Source organism: Lathyrus oleraceus, chromosome 7, assembly GCF_024323335.1.
Source record: "Lathyrus oleraceus cultivar Zhongwan6 chromosome 7, CAAS_Psat_ZW6_1.0, whole genome shotgun sequence".
Lineage (NCBI taxonomy): Eukaryota > Viridiplantae > Streptophyta > Magnoliopsida > Fabales > Fabaceae > Lathyrus > Lathyrus oleraceus.
The window spans coordinates 44,997,615-45,017,451 of record NC_066585.1 but is presented as its reverse complement, the minus strand read 5'-3'; the positions used below and the strand labels follow the sequence as shown (position 1 = coordinate 45,017,451).

Below are 19,837 nucleotides of genomic sequence, written 5' to 3'. Positions count from 1 at the left end.
CTTAAAATTTTTCGAGCAATGCTTTATTTATAAGTTTCGGAGTTTAGGGTGTTACAGAGTGGTATCAGAGCGGGTTTGTCCGTCCGGCCAATTTTGTAATATTGTATATTCCATAGTATGTGATATGTGTGTGTACATTGTTGATGCATTGTTTCTTTTAATGTCTATTTGATGGTACGCATTCGTGTTATTGATGAGGATTTGGAGTCAGTGGCTCAGGTGCTACAAGGTCAGCTGAATCAGGCTGGTGATGAGTTTTGTGGTTTAGGGAAACTTCAGAGAAATAATCTGCTAACATTCAAGGGCATGTATGATCGAGAGGTGCTTAAGTATGGCTCATAGAGATCGAGAAGATTTTTCGAGTGATGGCCTATACTAAGGAACATAAGGTATTGTTTGAAACTCGCATGTTGTCTAAGGAAGATAAAGACTGGTGGGACAATGCGTGCCAGGGACTAGAGGTTGTTGGTGTTGAGATCACTTGTGTTGTGTTTAGGGTGCAATTCCTTAAGAAGTACTTTCCTGAGGATGTGCGTAGCAAGAAGGAGATTGAATTCCTTGAACTTAAGCAAGGAAAAATGACAGTTGCAGAGAATGCTACCAAGTTTGAGGAATTGGTGAAGTTTTATCCTCATTACATTGGTGTGACTGTGGAGGGGTTGAAGTGCATTAAGTTTGAAAACAGATTGCATCCTGAGATTAAGCAGGGTATTGCCTATCAAAAGATTCACATGTTTCATATGCTGGTGAATAGGTGTAGGATTTATGATGAGGACTATGGGGATCGTTATGCTCACTATAAGAGCATTAGTGAGAAAAGGGGAAAGAACTAGTATCATGAGAATGCACATAGTGCCCAGCTGATAGAGGGAATCATAAAGCTGTAGATGAGAAAAAGCCAAGGGGGGAGAGACTCTGGCTTCTTTCAAGCTTCAAGTGTGGTGAGTTGTGTTAGCGTTCTAATGAGTGCAAGAATAATGTTCTAAGGTGCTTCAAATATGGAAATATGGGTCACCGCATTGCAAATTGGAAGAGTGTTAGGCCGACTTGTTATAACTGTGGCGAACAGGGTCACATCAATACCAATTGTCAGAAGCCAAAAAAGACACCGTTTGGAGGGAAAGTCTTTGCTCTGTCAAGATCAGAGACTAGTGATGATTGATTGATTCGAGGTACGTGTTTTATTAATAGTATTTTGTTGATTGCTATTATTGACATGGGCGCAACATATTTGCTTGTTTCAATTGATTATGCTAAGAGGTTGGGTTTGAAATTGTCTTTTATGGTTGGGAGTAGGATTGTTGATACACCGACTCTAGGTTCGGTAACCACTTCGTGGGTTTGTTTCAATTTCCCACTTACTATTTTTAGTAAGAGTTTTGGGATGGATTTAGTTTGTCTACCTTTAAGAAATCTCGATGTTATCATTAGAATGAACTGGTTGGAGTTCAACCATGTTCGTATCAACTCTTACGATAAGGCAATGTCATTTCCGGAGTTTGATGCAAGTGATGAGTTGTTTGTGTCTGCTAAGAAAATTCATGAGCTCGTAAAGGACGAGGCTAAAGTATTCATGATATTGGCTTCTATGAAGGCGAAAATAAAATATGCGATTGGTGAGCTACCTCTGGTGTGTGGTTTTCCTGAGGTATTTCCAAATGATATCAGTGATTTTCCGCCGGAGCGTGAGGTTAATTTTGATATATACTTGGTACCTGGTACTAGTTCTATATCGATGGCTTTGTATATGATTCCTGCTTCAGAGTTGAGTGAACTGAATAAGGAATTGGAAGACTTGCTTGAGTAGAAGTTTGTTCGGCTAAGTGTTTCGTCATGGGGTGCGTCAGTGTTGTTATTAAAGAAGAAGATCGTTAGCATGAGGTTGTGTGTTGACTATCGACAACTGAGTAAAGTGATTATCAAGTACAAGTATCCATTTTTGAGGAATGATGTTTTAATGGATCAGTTGATAGGTGCTTATGTGTTTAGCAAGATCGATATGTAGTCGGGTTATCACCAGATTCGTGTGAAACTGAAAGATATTCCAAAGACTGTATTCAGAATGAGGTATGATCACTATGAGTACTCAGTAATTCTGTTTGGAGTGTCAAACCTAGATTGTTCATGGAGTACATGAATAGAATATTCCATCTGTACCTATACCAGCTTGTGGTTGTGTTCATCGATAACATCTTGATATATTCGAAGTCGGATAAAGAGCATGTTGAGCATCTAAGAGTTGTGTTGAAGACCTTGAAATAAAAGAAGCTATATGCGAAGTTTTCCAAGTGCGAGTTCTGGTTGAAGGAAGTGAGTTTCCTTGGTCATGTAATTTCTAGTAGTGGTATTGTTGTTGATCCATCGAAGATAGTGATAGTGTTATAATGGGAGACTCCAAAGTCTGTTATGGGGATTAGAAGTTTTCTTGGGTTGGATAGTTACTACAGGAAGTTTATCGAAGGCTTTTCGAAGTTATCATTGCCTTTGACTCAGTTAACTCGAAAGGTTCAAGCATATGTTTGGGATGTGCATTGCAAAGAAGGTTTTCGAGAACTCAAGAGGAAGTTGACGTCTGCTTCAGTTTTGATTTTGCCAAATCTAAGTGAGTACTTTGTTGTGTATTGAGATGCTTTGAAGATTGGTTTAGGTGGTGTGTTGATGTATAATGGTTAGTTTGTGGCTTACGACTCTAGACAGTTGAGGATTCATGAAAGGAATTATCATACGCATGATCTAGAGTTGGCAGCAATGGTATTCGTGTTGAAGATTTAGAGGCATTATCTATTTGGATCTAGATTTGAAGTGTTCAGTGATCACAAGAGTTTGGAGTATTTATTTGATCATAAAGAGTTGAATATAAGGAAGAGGAGATGCCTCGAATTTCTGAAGCATTATGATTTTGGATTGATTTACCATCCTGGAAAAGCCAATGTTGTAGCTGGCCCTTTTAGTCAGAAGTTGTTGCATATGTTGATATTGGTGGTTTAAGAGTTGGAATTAATTAAGCAATTCAGAGACATGAGTTTGGTGTGTGAAGAGATTCCTAATAATGTGAAGTTCAGTATGTTGAAGCTGACTAGTGGTAACTGTAGCGGTAAATTCATGACCATCAAGCTAAGGATAAACTTGACGTCAATAAAGCCAGAGTCACAATCGTGTTTTTATTATTTCCAAAGGAAAAAGGAAAAGTACGAATAAAACCCAAAGATAAGAAGTTTTCAAATCAAAACTAATAAATGTCATAGATTACAGGTAAGGGAGTTGGTTACATAGAGGGAAGATGTTAGCACCCAGAGTGTCTTAGGTACTCCTAGGGAGCCCTTTTTTGTGTGCAAGTGTTTTGGTCAAAATGATGTTTGGGTAAAATATAGAGTGGGGGTGAGAAAAGAATTCATTAATTATATTTTTGTGTTTGAAAAGACCTTCGATCTTATTCCTACGTACCAACATAAAAATGAGGGATCAAAACCCCGTAGTGCGTGGTAAAAAATTCAAAGAAGTGGGTGAATTGATTTTAACAAAAGTCTAAATGAAAAGTCACAAAAGGCCAAAGACTTGAATGGGGTTGTTAGTTCCTTTTTTATCTTTTTGAAATTTAAGTTAATATGGTTAAGTTTATACACAAGTTTGATTAAGAAAAAATGTTTAAAAATTCAATGACATAAGGCTAACGTTTCCACTCATTAAAAATGTCTAAGTTGAAAAACACAAATAAATAAGGTTTTGAAAAGAGGGAAAGATTTTGAAATTAAAGAAGTGGGAGGAGATGAAGGGACTATCCTAGACAAAAATTAAAAGTTGAGAGTTGAAAAGATCTGACCACTGGGATGCAATCCAACAGACAAAAATGTCATATAAAAACCCATTTTCCTTTGGACTTTTGAGCAGACAATAAGCATAAGCAATATCTAAGCAAACCATATGAAGACCAAGGCATCAAATAAAGATGTCCATAATATCCAAGCAAGCATTCCAATAGCTAACAGTCTTCAATGTTTTCCAATGTATCAGATGAAAATATTCCTTGATCGACTCAAAATAATCATCAGACATTAACAATAATAATAGTATAACAATTAAACACAAAGACAAAGTAACAGATGAATTAGGAGCACTCAAGGCTTGCATCAGATGAAAGGCACAATCAAGGATAGCTCAGTCTCAGAATAGTGGCATTGGCCAAGTCCTTTAGCATAGGGAATGTTGCCTACCTCTAATTCCAAAAGTTCAGATCAAGTCCAACAGTCCACCAACATATTTTTTAGGGTTTTTCTTGTTATTAGGTATTTTAAGGTCCTAAGACCACAAACACAACAAAATTAAAGGCACACAACATATACAAGCACAAATGATATGACTCAAGTGAGCAAAGTGAAAAGGACTGCAACATAAACAAGTTGCATGAAATGTAAATGGAAATGAATGTTAAAGGTGATAGAATTTAAATTGCATTAAGTAAATGACTTGAAAATAAAGCAATATTAATAAGAAGTTAGTCAATTGTTAGTGAAGACTTTTAATTATTTAAGTCATTCTTTGGAGAACACTCAACCATCTATTCAAAAGTATGAATCCATGAACCAAGGCATCATTCATGAGAAGGGCTCTAACTTGGATAAATCAACAAGTATGCCACTAGCTCTCATGAAAGGAAAAAGGTCAAGTTTTCACACAATGCCGTGAAGAATGGAAGACTTACAATCTCACTTACTAGAATGATATGCCTTGCGGGACAAATTTAGCTTTATGTTAAGCAATCGTAATTGGACTTATGTAGAAGTCACAACTATCTGAGGCCGGGCAATAAAAATACAGGTGTTAATGCATGTTAGAGATTTGGTACAAAGAACCAAACTCCTAAAACATACCACACACTAAAAAAATGGAAGGGACCTATCTCAGTCAGACTCATGTTGATTCATCTGACACAAGGTCATTGATGAATCGACTAGCATTAGACACGAAGAGAATTCATTAGTCAATGATGTATTGGGAAAGAATAGGGATGAAGATGAAGAGGGAAGGGGAAATAGAAACCTAAATTGATCATATGAGGAATTTCATCTGATCAATACTATCCATTCATTTTGGGGGATGAAATGTATATTTCATCAACCCCCTAAATCCAATAGTATTGGTCAAATAAAAGTCAAATCAACCATGACCAAGGTCAAACAAAAAGTCAAACATCACAAGATCAATTAAATGGCTCAACACAATTTTTAAATAATTATTCAATTAATAATCAATTTTAAAATGAATTAAAATGCATTTTAAATGGACAAAACCTTAAATCCCTTCAAAATACCAAATAAATAGTCAAGGGATTTATCCTAGGTCAAACAATGTCAAAGGACCTTAGACAAAAAATTTCATAATTTTTGGAAAGTCATAAGTATCTTAAAATATTTAAAAATAAGTCCAAAATAATTTAATTCACAAAAATATATCAAAATTAATCCAAAAAAATGATTTTACTTCAGAATATGGAAGAGAAAAATATTTAAAATATTTTGGTGAAAGTCCCATATTTTTTGGAATAAAAATGAATTTAATATGAATTAAACAAAATAAGTGGATTAAAAATAAAATCAGAAAATATAATTAAATTAAAAAAAAACAAGGGCCATCAGATCTCCCTTATTAATTGAGGTGGCAGATCTGATGGCCAACGCGCGCTATCCACTAAACGCCTCAGTCAACGCATGTGTAGGGATGGTAATTCAAATCAAAGGACCTGATTAAAACGTGGATGCATGATCAAATGGTTGAGAAGGTGCCAACACAACACCGAAGCCCTAGCTCCGGTCTTCTTCTCCGGTGGACCTCACCGGACTGGTCCAACACCAACCTCCATGAAAATAAAAAGTGAATACACTAATTTAAAGGAAAAATGCCCAGGAGCTCGAATTGGCCTCAATTTCTCTCAATTCCAAGTATATTCAAAGATACATGGATTTGAAATTTGAGGTGCATGATCTGAGTTGCTTCGATTTGGCCTCCAAGCAACTCAATCTTGTTGCCTACATTGGTAGGACTTCAGCCAACCAAAAATTAATTGAAATGATGGAAAACTGAGAGAGAATCGAAGAGATAAAGTTTCATGAAATTCACCTTCTATTTACTGTGATGAAGCTTAATCTGGATCTCAATTGGCTTGGGCTTGCGTCTACTTGTTTGCAGGAGATGAAATGAGAGCTCAAATGGCTTGGACTCTTGGAGTCTCAACTTCAAAACATAAGTGAAATTGAAACTCGATTTTCAAATAAAAACCTTCAAGATTATCCTCTAATGGAGATGGTAAGGTTGCAGGAGAAAAGCTTAGGCAAGGTGTCCTCCATTATGAGCAGGAGGCAATGTATTTATAGGCTTTTGCATTCATTTTCACATCATTCCAAAAAAAAATGTCAAAAATAGAAACTCTTGTGCATGGTTGCATGGAAATGCAACAAGGCCCAAAAAAATGATGTGATCCAATTCCAATTCGTGTGCAAATGATGTTGAAGTCCTATGATGAAGCCATGCAATATGAATTATCATTTGAGTGCAAAAATTTCCAAAACAAACCAAGCAAAGGAACCATGCGCAAGTCTCTTAATTTTGATCCAAATGCCATGATCGTGGACTCTTTGGAAAGGTGACATGAAGGGGAACAAATTTTCTGTTGAACACTTTTCCATTTGGAGCTTGGATCATGATGAATTTTGAGGTGGAAGTTGGAGAAATCAAACATGGTTGAAAATTTTCTAAATATAAAGTCAAATGACCACTTCTTCCACGTTGGATAACTTTTGATATGAGCTTCAAATGAAAATGGTTCCTTCTTCAAAGTTGTAGATCTCTCACTCCGCTTCAATTTGGTTACAAATTTGACACAATTTGGATATTGCATGAGGGATTTATGGATTTTAAAAGTTGAGGAAAAATGCTTGTTTAATGATGATGGCCCAAAATGACCTATAATGTTTCGTCATGGCACATGCCCTTGCAAGTTGAATTTGATCTTTCTCAAAGACGAAACGTTGGAGAAGACATATTGAATTTGATCATGAAACTTGTATGGTCTTCATATCATAAAAATTGAGCAAGTTATGATTCTTGGAAGTTGATGATCAGTCACCATTTGCATTATATTTTCGTTACTAATCCGACAAGAAACCGAGGATTTTGAGACACTGTGCAAGCATTTTTGATACTTTTCAAGGCAATTTTACTTCCGGTATAATATTTAAGCATTTCCATTCATTGTTGCATTTTATTTATATTTTTGTGATTTTATGCGTGGGATATCTGTGTTTTTGTCCGACAGGTCCAGGTAAAAGAGCCAGGGAACTCAGAGTAAGACAATGCGAGATTATGGCAAGCAAAGGAGTGGAAAACCCCGGTACATGAGGCCTGACACGGTTTATGATTTGAGTTGCTTCGATTTGACCTCAAAGTAACTCAATCTTGTTTCCTACATTGGTATGACTTCAGACAATCAATAATCAAGAAAAATAGTTGAGAAATAAGGAAGAATCGAAGAACAAAAGTTTGAGAAAAATCACTTTAGGGTAGCTTCAATTCAGCTTGATCTTGCATCCAATTTGCCTTGGCTCGACTCTAGAAGTTTGTAGGAAGTGAAATGGATCAAAGAGAGGCTTGGATTCTTGGAGTTTCAATCTCAAAACAGAAGGAGAATTGAAACTCGATTTCAAGTGAAATCTTCAAATTTATCCTTTAATGGAGGCTATGGATGCAAGGGTTCAAAGCTTGGGCAGAAAAGATTCTCATTTTGATCACAATGGTCATGTATATATAGTCTAGTAACTTGCTTTTCACACACTTTGAAATTTTGACAATTTTAGCAACTTTGGTGTATGAATGCATGGGCAATGATTTGGACCCAATTCATGATGCTATCACATTCCAATTCGTGCACAATTGACCCTGGAGCAATAACATGTAATCATGCAAAAGGAAATGGATAATTGGATTCAAATCTTTCCAAAACAAACCTATGAAAGGAACCATGCGCAAATCCCTCAAATCTTGTCCAAATGAAGTGATTTTAGACTTTTTTGAAAGGTGACACTAAGGGGAACAAATTTGATGTTGAACACTTTTCCATTATAAGCTTGGATCATGATGAATTTTGAGATGGAAGTTTGAGAAATCAAACATAATTGAAAATTTTCAAAGTACCAAGTTAAATGACCACTTCTTCCACCTTGAATAACTTTTGCTATGAGCTTCAAATGTAAATGGTTCCTTCACCAAAGTTTTATCTCTTTAAATACTCTTCAATTTGGTCACAAATTTAACCTCATTTGGATTTTGAATGATGGATTTATGCATTTTAGAAGTTGAGGAAAATTGCTTGTTCAATGGTGATGGCCCAAAATGACTTATAATGTTTCCTCTTGGAACAGGCCCTTGAAAGTTGAATTTAACATTTCTCAAAGAATAAAAGTTGGAGAGGAAATCTTGAAACTGATCATAAAACTTTGATGGGCTTCATCTCATAAACGTTGAGCAAGTTATGGTTCGTGGATGTTGACCTCCTAACTAGGGTACAAACAAAATGACCTATAATCGTTCACCATAAAAAATGACTTTCCAAGTAAAACTAGCTCTTGATGCCAACATGAAAGTTGTTTGGAATGTCATATGGAGTAACTTTTATCTTGGAATTATTTTCATATCACAAAAATTGTAGGAGATAAGGTCTAGGGAACCCCCGTTTTGACCAGTTGACTTTCTCTGGTCAACCTCTTTGAACCAATTTGAAAACTTGAAGTTATGTTAATCTTTTGGGCTCATGGAGGATCGTATATGCATAAGATGATATATTATGAAGTATACCTTGATATATTGTACCAATTGTTGAAGAAACTTGCTGAGGAAGTCACACAAGATACCCATATGAATTAGGACTTCCAAGGCAAACAAGTTTCAAAATGATAAATGAAGAACATGGGGATCCATATATGATGCTTAGAATTATTGTGAACTATCTCTTGATTAATATCCTTGCACTGAGGGTCTCAAAACCTAGTTGTGAGCTTGACGAGGCATTGATGGATACACATACTACCTACAAAAGAGACAAAGCTATACATAGACATATTTTTGGTATTTTGGTTAGTAAATAAAGAAAAGTAAAGTATGATACAATCAAATGTGCTTGGTGATCTCTCCCAATGCAAACCCAATGAATAAGGGGTAAGGAGGATACCAAGGTGTGATCCCAAAGCCAATGCAAATGATGGGATAGCATGAGGGATCTTAGGGTCAAAATTGAGGTCTTACAGCGGGTAGTTGTTGCATGTAAATTATCTAGATGAAGCACCAACTGAGTGATTATGGAGTAAAGCTTGGTGTTATCTCTGTAAAGTGCGACAACACTAACATCGTAAATCTCATGAAGAATATGGTACTTCTTAATAAATTCGACACAAGCATTGATATGTTATCAAAAGATTCTGAGAGACAAGAGAGCTTTTAAGAGACTATTTTATGTGTGTGTGATTGTCTCAGTGTTTTATGAATTACTCTAATACCTTTACTATACATTGATCAGTTAGACAAGGACCAAGCAAGCTTTTACACTTTATGTCTTTCATAACGCTGAAGCTTCAAGATCCTCTATTTGATTCATAACTGATTTGACACTTCATCTGGAACTTGACTCTTCTACCAATAAGGCTTGATATAACTTCTTTAATAGACACCATCATTAGAGGATGTTGAAGCATAAACCATCAAGGACTTCACTGAATGTCATTTGACATTGGTTGTTGTCATCATCAAAGCCACCAAGGATATCTTAAGTTTGCATACATTTGTACCTACAAGCACATAAATCCACATTTTCCTCATATTTCTATTGTTCCTAAGAGTTGTCCTTTCAATCTCATGATCAAACAACAATTGGTCTCCTAGAGTTTTTTCACGCATAAACAAAGTTTAGAAATCTAACCAAACAAACTAGTAATACTGTGGATTAAACAAATAGGGCTATATACAAATATATACCAATGTGTAAAATCACTTAAAGTGATTAAAATTGTTGACATGCTTGTAGCATCTAACCGCTAATCCCTGAACAACAATGTTATTTCAATGAAGTATCAAAAGTAAGTTTTTTTATATCATATCCATGAGGACATTTGTGATAAACATCTTTTTTGCAATCATTATAGTTGAGGTGAAAATGATTTTTATAAGTGATTTTGATATTGTTGAAAGTGATAAAATACAGATGAAATTTAACAATTGATTAATGATGTTGGGATTACACCTGTCAGACCTCCTTACATTTGTTGATCGAAACATTCCTCAATTATAAAATTTCCAATTTTCACAAGGGTTTGCTTCTATCTTGTTTTCACTAATTGAGCAGTGGCTTGCTAAGCAGATTTGGCTTAGAATATTAGATTCCTTGCTATTCATGCATATATCCTTGATCCTTTTGAATTTTATTTTTATTCATGATTCACATTACATATAAAAAAATAAGGAATTAATTCCCATATTTAAGGCTATTTTAAATATATGCATAAATTACAAGTTTTTTTATTACTTTGTGGTTAATTAAGTGAAGTGAGTAGAGTTAATATGGGTTTTAAAATGAAATAGATAATTATAAGAAAAGAGATGTAATAGGTGAAATTAAAAAAAATCATTTGTGCGCACCCACTTAAAACTAGCACCATATTACCATGAATACGTCATCAAAGTCATAATGACATTTATGATTCTCAGCCAGTAATTACGGAACACATATTTATAGGTCATAAACGTATGAATCATAAGTTCGCATAGTATGAGGCAAGGGCCAAAACCATTAAAGGTCAATCCTAATTTGACACCAAGAAAGCAAAGATTACAAAAAGTCATGAAATGTTGAAATGTTTTAGAAAGTTAATTCTCATTGAAAACTCAACAATGTAAAGTATGCCCCACGTGTATGAAGACAACCAGAGCTATAAGTCATGTTCCGATCACACAAAATTAGGCTTGAAGGACTACTACTTGGTCTAGACCAATCCCATCCTATAAAGGTCAAACAAGGAAAACTATCTAGATAAAATAAAGGTCCAAATGCTCTGTGAAGTAACAAAGATCGCCAAATTACGACGAAGAGAGATTTGAAGGCATCTGTCCCTTGAGACACGTGTCTCTAAAAAGAAGGTTTTAGAGTTTCAAACCCTAGAATTCCGCTATAAAGCCTAAACCAAGGCATCAAATTAAAATACACACTTTTCTAATTCAAAATACCTCTCACTTTTAGTGTCATTAACTTAGCGTCAGAGTGTTTGCATTTATTCCTCGCCTCTCTAACACTCCAATGTTAAAGTACACTGAAGTTCACCATCAAATTTAAATTCACGACTCTTTTATGAATCAAATTAGTCTTCTCAAAGATCACTAAGTTTAACAAAATTGAATAGAGGATTTTATTTTAATGAATATAATTTTATTTTATAAATTAAAACTTTTAATCAAAGTAAACCAATATACTTATTAATGTATAACTAATTGTTTTTTCTTATATATTATTTTCTCTAATTTAAAATATGAGATAAAGTTCTATCAACAAATTTTGATATAGTTAGATTAAATAAATTAATTTATATTAATTAAAAAATTATATTTGAGGTGGAAGATAATACTTCAATTTTAAATAGGCAACAAAATATCATGTTTGATAATCTAAAATATAAACAAAACTCAATTGATTTTGCTATAAAAAGTTAAATAATGTAATTAAACTGATATGTTTTAGTTGAGTTAAATGTGTATAAAATGTTAATTTAAATTTCAACTTTTGGTAATTGTATTTATTTATATAGCTTAAATAGGCTTTTGATCCTTATAAGTTGACATAGTTTTGTTTTTTATCTCTATATATTTTTTTTAAAATAAAGTCTTTAATAATGAATTTCATTTGATTTTAATCGCTAAAGTTAAAATCTCCAAAAAATCCGTAGGCTGTGGATTTTAACTTTAGAGATTAAAAAAAAAATTAACATTCAAAAATTATTTAAAAAACAATACATAAACAAAAATAAAAAAGCACGTCAACTTATAGAGATGAAAAAAACTATTTAAATCTATTTATATTTATGCATTAACGTAAAAGTTGATAATATTTCTAAATCAACAAATTAAAGTATAATAAATCTACTACAGTTGATTATATCATTCAAAATAAACTCTTCACTTAATTTTGATTTTATTTTTCAATAACCTTTTTTTAAGTCCATTTAATATATTTTTTGAAAAGTTGTCATTTAATAATTATTGGTATTTACCATGATGGAAATCATTTTTCTATATGGTGGGAAAAAATAAACTAAATTTTCTCAAAACAAATTATTTTATATTAAACTTTCTTCCTATAATTTTTACTTAAAAACTATAATAAATAAATAATTTAATAAAGATATATCGACAAAATTGTCCTATAAATATTTTAAAAATTTTAATATAATTTACCAAGATACATTATCATCATTAATTTAATATAAAAAAATTCTAGAATGATAGTAAGTAACTTTAAAAAAATGTTTATTTTTTACGAACTGTAACAAGTGTCCCTTAATATGGCGGATATAACTGTTTTTAAATTAAACAAAAAAATTGAATATAGATGGAAGTAGTTGTATCTTTGTTGCTACGTGTCGAAATGTTCGAAAGACAGAGGATGAGATGAGAGAGCACGTGCATGGGAGGAAGTAGGGTCGTAGGGAATTAAAGCATCACATGGAAGGGCCCACTTGACATTGGGAAGCGACACGAGGAGTCACATGGTGATGTAGTAAATGGCTGTATATGATAGGGCCACGATTATTGTGTCTCCTGAAATTTCGGCCATCGAATTACCGTTGATCGCGATCAGACACATGTCGGTGTCAACTACCATCAACCTTCTGGAGAGGGACCCGTAGATTTAACGTTAATTGCGGAAAAATAACGGCTAGGATTCACGAACATGAAAATTAGTAGTAACATTATGTTATATCAGACATTCTTATCGTATTTTTATTCTGCTTAGTTTGTAGTACTGCGTGTGGTATTATTTAAAAAGAGATCAACTTTTTTATGTGTAAATAATTTTACAAACTGTTTTTAAATTATGTGATTTCATTGGATGTATGTTTGAAAAGAATTGCATTATACAAATTCAATTAATTTAAAAAGAATACTATTTTCTTGGGAAAAAAAGAACATACCTATTTTAAACAAATATATAAAATACCATTTTATATGTGATTGGAAGATAGATAGACAAGTATTAGTAAAAGGTTTTGAAATAGTATATCATGTGGTGTTTAATTTAAATATTTAAAACATGTTAATATTTTAATATTAGTTTTGTAAATACGGAGCCATGTAGCAACATTTAAAATTGATTCAAGCCGGCAAATTAAATGTATTTAGATGAGTGATTTTAGAGAATGAAATGCAAGTTGGTGGATGTTTTAGATGATCAACAAGAGATGATATTTGCAAATATTATGCCGCTCAAGTCAGTAAATGAAGATGAAGTGAGAAATATTGAAACAGAAGTTGTATATTTTAAACATTGATTCTTAAGCTTTACATATTTGTTTCAATGAGATTGAGGTTATATAGGGTGACATGAGCATTATCGATCTCTAAGTTACTTGTTATTGTCAGAGGCATTGTCTTTGTTCTAGTCTCAAGTTGATCATTTAGGATTAGTTTGAGGGCTTGTTTGGATATTTGATTGGACTTAACATAGTCAAAATAATTGTCACCACCAACTCTTCGTCACACAACCTTGAGAGCTAGTGTTCTGGTCAAGGCCAAGACCCAATTTTTTTGATGTTACCAAATATGAGATATATACGAGGACCTAGTCTAAGGACCATCATATTTGAATATCAAGGAATACTTATGTCACCCCTATGACGACATACATATGTTGTCACTTCTTTATAGCACTTATTCACAAAAAAATATTTTGGTACCACAAAATCTAATATGGTCCTTCCCTAAGAGGAACCTAATAAAAAAAACTAAAAGGAGAAGAACTGACATATTGTATTTAAAAGGATCATCTGACATTTTCCCTCTCGAACAAATGTCTAAAATAGAAGGTTTTAGGTCCTGAAAAACTATAGAACCTTATTATAAAAGGATAATAAAGACGTCGGTTCAATGGACATGTTATTCTAATCCTAAACATGTCTCACCCTAGTTGTAATTGACTTTGTCGTCAACGTGTTTTCATGTACCCCCGCTGCTAGACCATAATATCTAGACATCACAACCATTAGCAAAGTTTTCCATCGATCCTAGTTCACTCCTCGTTTGTAAAACTTATAATTTTTTTCCTAGACCATTTGGTATCGTCCATGGAAATTGACTTCAATGTTTGCACCACCTCTTTTAACAAACATATTTGACAGTGAATAAGGGAATAAAGACAAGAATAGCATTGTGTAAGACCCCAATTTTCACCCTAAGATCTCTCATGTTGTCTCATCATTTGCATTGGCTTTGGGATCACACCTTGGCATCCTCCTTACCCCTCATTTATTGAGTTTGCATTGGGAGAGATCACCAAGCACATCTGATTGTATCATACTTTATTTTTCTTTGTTTACTAACCAAAATACCAAAAATATGTCTATGTATAGCTTTATTGCTTTTGTAGGTAGTGTGTGCTTTCATTTGTGCCCTATCAAGCTCACATCTAGGGTTTGAGACCCTCAGTGCAAGGAGATCAATCAAGAAATGATTAAAATTGGTTATAAACATCATATATGGATCCTCATGATCTTCATTTATCATTTTGATCAAGAATTCATCAAGAGTTTGAAGCTTGTTTGCCTTGGAAGCCCTAATTCATCTTGGTATCTAGTGTGACTTTCTCAGCAAGTTTCTTCAACAATTGGTCAAATATTTAAAGGGATACTTCATTTCACATCATCTTATACATATATGATCTTCCATGAGTCCCAAAGCTCAAGATAACTTCAAGTTTGCAAGTTGGTTCAAAGAGGTTGACCAGAGAAAGTCAACTGGTCAAAACTGGGGTTCCCTAGACCTTATCTCCTACAATTTGTGTCATATGAAAATTATTCTAAGAGAAAAGTTACTCTTTATTACACTCCAAACAACTTTCCTTTTGACATAAATATCTAGTTTTGCTTGGAAAGTCATTTTTTATGGTGAAAGATTATAGGTCATTTTGTATGTGTCCTAGTTAGGAGGTCAGCTTTCAAGGACGATAACTTGCTCAATTTTTATGCGATAAAGTCCATACAAGTTTCATGATCAAATTCAAGATACCTTATCCAACTTTTATTCTTTTAGAAATGTCAAATTCAACTTGCAAGGGCATGTGCCAAGAGGAAACATTATAGGTCATTTTGGGCAATCATCATTGAACAAGCAATTTTCCTCAACTTCTAAAATGCATAACTCCCTCATGCCAAATCCAAATGATGTCAAATTTATTAACATATTGAAGAGGGCTGAAAGAGCTACAACTTTGATGAAAAAACCATTTTCATTTGGAACTCATAGCAAATGATGATCAAGGTGGAAGAAGTGGTCATTTGACTTGGTACTTTGAAAATTTTCAATTATGTTTGATTTCTAAAACTTCCACCTCAATATTCATCATGATCCAAGCTCCAAATGGAAAGTGTTCAACATAAAAGTTGTTCCCCTTGATGTCACATTTCCAAAAAGTCCAAGATTACCTCATTTGGACAAGAATTGAGGGACTTTCACATGGTTCCTTTCATAGGTTTGTTTTGGCAAGTTTTGAATTCAAATAACCATTTCCTATTGCATGCTTACATGTTATTGTTTTAGTATTCATTGTGCACGAATTGGAGTGAGATTACATCATGAATTAGGCCTAAATTAATGTTCATGCATCCATGTACCAAGCTTGCTAAATTTGGCAAATTTTGCAAGTGTGTGAAAAGTAATGCATAATCCTATAAATACATTGCCATTGTGATCAAAATAAGGATTCCTTCTGCCTAAGTTTTGAAGCATTACTTCCCTAACCTCCATTAGAGGATAAACTTGAAGATTTCACTTGAAATCGAGTTTCAATTCTCCTTCTGTTTTGAGATTGAAACTCCAAGAATCCAAGCCTTTCGTTCATCCATTTCACTTCCTGCAAGCTTCTAGAGTCGAGCCAAGGCAAATTGGAAGCATGATCAAGCCAGATTTAAGCTACCCGAAGGTGAATTTTCAGAAACTTTGAGCCTTCGATTCTCTCTCAATTCTTCACCATTCTCTTTGATTTTTGGTTGACTGAAGTCCTACCAATGTAGGCAACAAGATTGAGTTGCTTTGAGGTCAAATCAAAGCAACTCAGATCATACACCTCAAATTTCAAATCCATGTATCTTTTAATATACTTGGAATTGGATGAAATGGAGGTCATATTCGACCTCCTGAGCATTTTTCCTTTAAAACCATGTCCTTACTTTTTATTTTTATGGTGGACCAGTCCGATGAGGTCCACCGGAGAAGATGACCGGAGCTAGGGCTCCGGTGATGCGTTGGAACATCCCAGACCATCTGATCTCACATCCACATTTTATTCTTGGCCACCATTCCTGATTACCATGCGTGTACACGCGTTGACTGGAGAACATGATGGAAGTGCGCGCTTGGGCCTCAGACCTGCTACCTTAATTAATGAGGGAGATTTGATGGCTCTCGTTTTTTCTAATTTCTTTTTATTTTCTAAATTTCCATTTAATCCCTTTATTTTATTTTATTCATAGAAATTTCATTTTTAATCCAAAAAATATGGGACTTTCACCAAAAATCTTTAAATATTTTCCTCTTCCATGTTTTGAATTAAACTTATTTTTTGGATTAAGTTTGATATTTTTCATGAATTAAATATTTTTATGCATATTTTTAATTGTTTTAAAATACTTATGACTTTCTAAAAATCATGAATTTTTTTGTCTAAGGTCCTTTGACCTAGGAAAAATACCTTGGCCATTTATCTGGTATTTTGAAGGGATTTGAGGGTTTGTCCATATTAAAATGCATTTTAATTCATTTTTAATGTGATTTTTAATTGATTAAATGTTTAAAAATTATGTTGTGTCATTTTTATGGTCATGTGATGTTTGACTTTCTGTTTGGGCCTTGGTCATGGTTGATTTGACTTTTGTTTGATCAAAATCATTGGATTTAGGGGATTGATGAAATGTACATTTCATCTCCCAAAATGAATGGATGATATTGATAAAATGAAATTCCTCTCATGGTCAATTTGTGTTTCTATTTCCCCCTCCCTCTTCATCTTCATCCATATTCTTCCTCATTCCCTCATTGACCAATGAAATCTCTTTATGTCTAAATGCTAATTAATTCATCAATGACCTTGTGTCAGATGAATCAATACAAGTATGACTGAGATAGGTCCTTCCCTTTTTATTTTTAGTGTGTGGTATGTTTTAAGAGTTTGGTTCTTTGTTTAAAATCTCTAACATGCATCAACACCTATATTTTTATTGCCCGACCTCAGATAGTTGTGACTTCTACATAAGTCTAAACAAAAGAAAGCAAACAATATATACAATCACAAGATATGGCTCAAATGGGCAAAGTGAAAAGGACTTGAAACATAAACAAGTTGCATGAAATATAAATGGCAATGAATGATAAAGGTACTTGGAATTTAAATTGCATAAAGTAAATGACTTAAAATTAAAGCAATGTTAATTAAGAAATTAGTCAATGGTTAGTGTTGAGTTTTAATTGATTAAGTCATTCTTTGGAGAATACTCAACCATTCATTCACAATGATGAATCCTTAAACCAAGACATCTTCCATGACAAGGGCTCCAACTTGGATAATTCAACAAGTATGCCACTAGCTCTCATGAAAGGAAAAAAGGTCAAGTTTCCACACAATGCCATGAAGAATGAGAGACTTACAATCCCACTTACTAGGTGTTGATGAAAAAGGTTTTAACAAAGGTGGCCATTGGAACCACAAAAACAACTTGAAGTGAGTTGTATTTACAAATTAAAAGTATTTACAAAGTGAAGTCAAAGTTGACTTAAGATTCAATTCAAAATAAGTATTAATGAAAGAGTTTGAAAAATCAAAGGCATAATGCCTAGGTTTCTAGTTTTGAAAACAATGTCAATGTTTGCACAAAATGAGTTTGGCCTGGGTTAGAGTGGAGAGAAGAAGAGAAGGGCTAGTCCTAAACATGCAAAGATGAGGGAAGAGAAAAAAACCCTTGGAGTTCCTTTCTTGAGATTATAAAGATGATTCAAGATGCTCCTTTCCTTTGGACTTAGCAATTAACTCAAGCAATCAAACAAATATTCAATCAAGCTCCTAGGATCTCCATTTGGCTTGTCTCTCTTAACTTGGATGCTTATGACAATGGTCCTTCTAACTATCTCAAGCTTGGAATCCCTATCACACAAGAATAAACAATCAAAAAGTTCACAATGCAATAAGAGGAATGGACAAAGAGAGAGTTTAGATCAGGGGTCCTTTCAAGTCAACTTCAAGATTTAAGCATTCTAAAGGCATGAGGCCTAGTTGCTCTTCAATCAATTTTAGAATTCTAAAGGCATGAGGCCTAGTTGCTCTTGAACTCCATTAAGCATAGGTGAGGTCCTAATTCTAAGTCCTTTCTCCTTTTTTGCATTGGGTTCACACAAACAAAGACAAAACAAGCACAAAGCCATAATATATTTACACAATAATGTACTCAAATGAGCAAAAAGAAAATGGCATAAACATAAACACGAGCTCAAGTGAGCAAAGGGAAAAGGCAATATGAATAAATGAGCAAGAAATTAAATTGCATTAAAGTAAATTGCAAGAATTAAATACTTGGATTAAAAGTTAGTAATTAGTAGTTAGTGTTAATGTGCCATAAGGCAATTTAGCGCTATGTTAAGCAATCGTAAGTGAACTAATGTAGTAGCCACACCTATCTGAGGCCGGTCAATAAAACTATAGGCAAATAAACACAAGTTAGAGATCATGACTAGTAAGCCAAGTTCCTACAACTTGCCATGCCAAAAGAAAAGAAGAATGACCTTGTATGGATTTTAGGTTTTTTGCTTGACCAAGAAGCAACCTATCTTGGACACAAAGCAATTCACTTGATCTTTGATCAAGTTTAATTTGATTTGGATCAAAGAAGGTTAAGCCTCTCATATGTCAAGGCTAACAATAAATCATTAACTCATTGGTCAAAAGAAAAAGAAGAAGAAAAGAGATGGAGATGAAATGGACAAAATGAGACTCCAAATGACATAATCAAAACACAATGATCAAATATGGATGGAATCAACATCAATCAATGGTAAACAGAAGTGAAATGAAGATTAGAAGTCAAGAAAGGTCAAACATATTTTTGGTATTTTTTTGGAATTAAAATAATACATAAAATAAAATGAACAAAGTAAGGTCAAACTTCAAATCCAATTCAAATCAACTTGGATAAGTCCAATTGGATCATCATAAGTCTAACATGGTCAAACTAGGTTTGACAAATTTTCTCAACATTTTTTGAAAACAGAAACTATTTTAAAATTAATTAAAAGCATTAAAATATAACACAAATGAATTAAAATCTCAAATAAATCTCAAATCAATTAAGAAATTGATGAGAATATTTTCATAGATTTATCATGATCCGAATGTGTTAAGAAAATATTTTTTGGAATTTTTGAATATCAAAAAGTAATTAAAATGAATTAAAAACTATCAAAAATGAAATAATTCACAAAAAATATTAAATGGAATCACAAAAATAATTAAAAATCAGATTATGAAACTAGATTTTAAAAGAATTTTTTT

General features: G+C 33.5%; 2 protein-coding genes across 2 annotated transcripts; both read left to right on the top strand.

Moving 5' to 3' along the window:
* The first annotated feature begins 365 nt into the window (after positions 1 to 365).
* On the top strand, positions 366 to 833 carry LOC127101936 (uncharacterized). Its single transcript, XM_051039361.1, has one exon. The coding sequence runs from the start codon at positions 366 to 368 to the stop codon at positions 831 to 833; it is 468 nt and encodes a 155-aa protein (XP_050895318.1).
* Positions 834 to 1,216: 383 nt separating this feature from the next.
* Positions 1,217 to 1,807, top strand: LOC127101935 (uncharacterized). The gene has a single exon (XM_051039360.1). The coding sequence runs from the start codon at positions 1,217 to 1,219 to the stop codon at positions 1,805 to 1,807; it is 591 nt and encodes a 196-aa protein (XP_050895317.1).
* Positions 1,808 to 19,837: the final 18,030 nt, after the last annotated feature.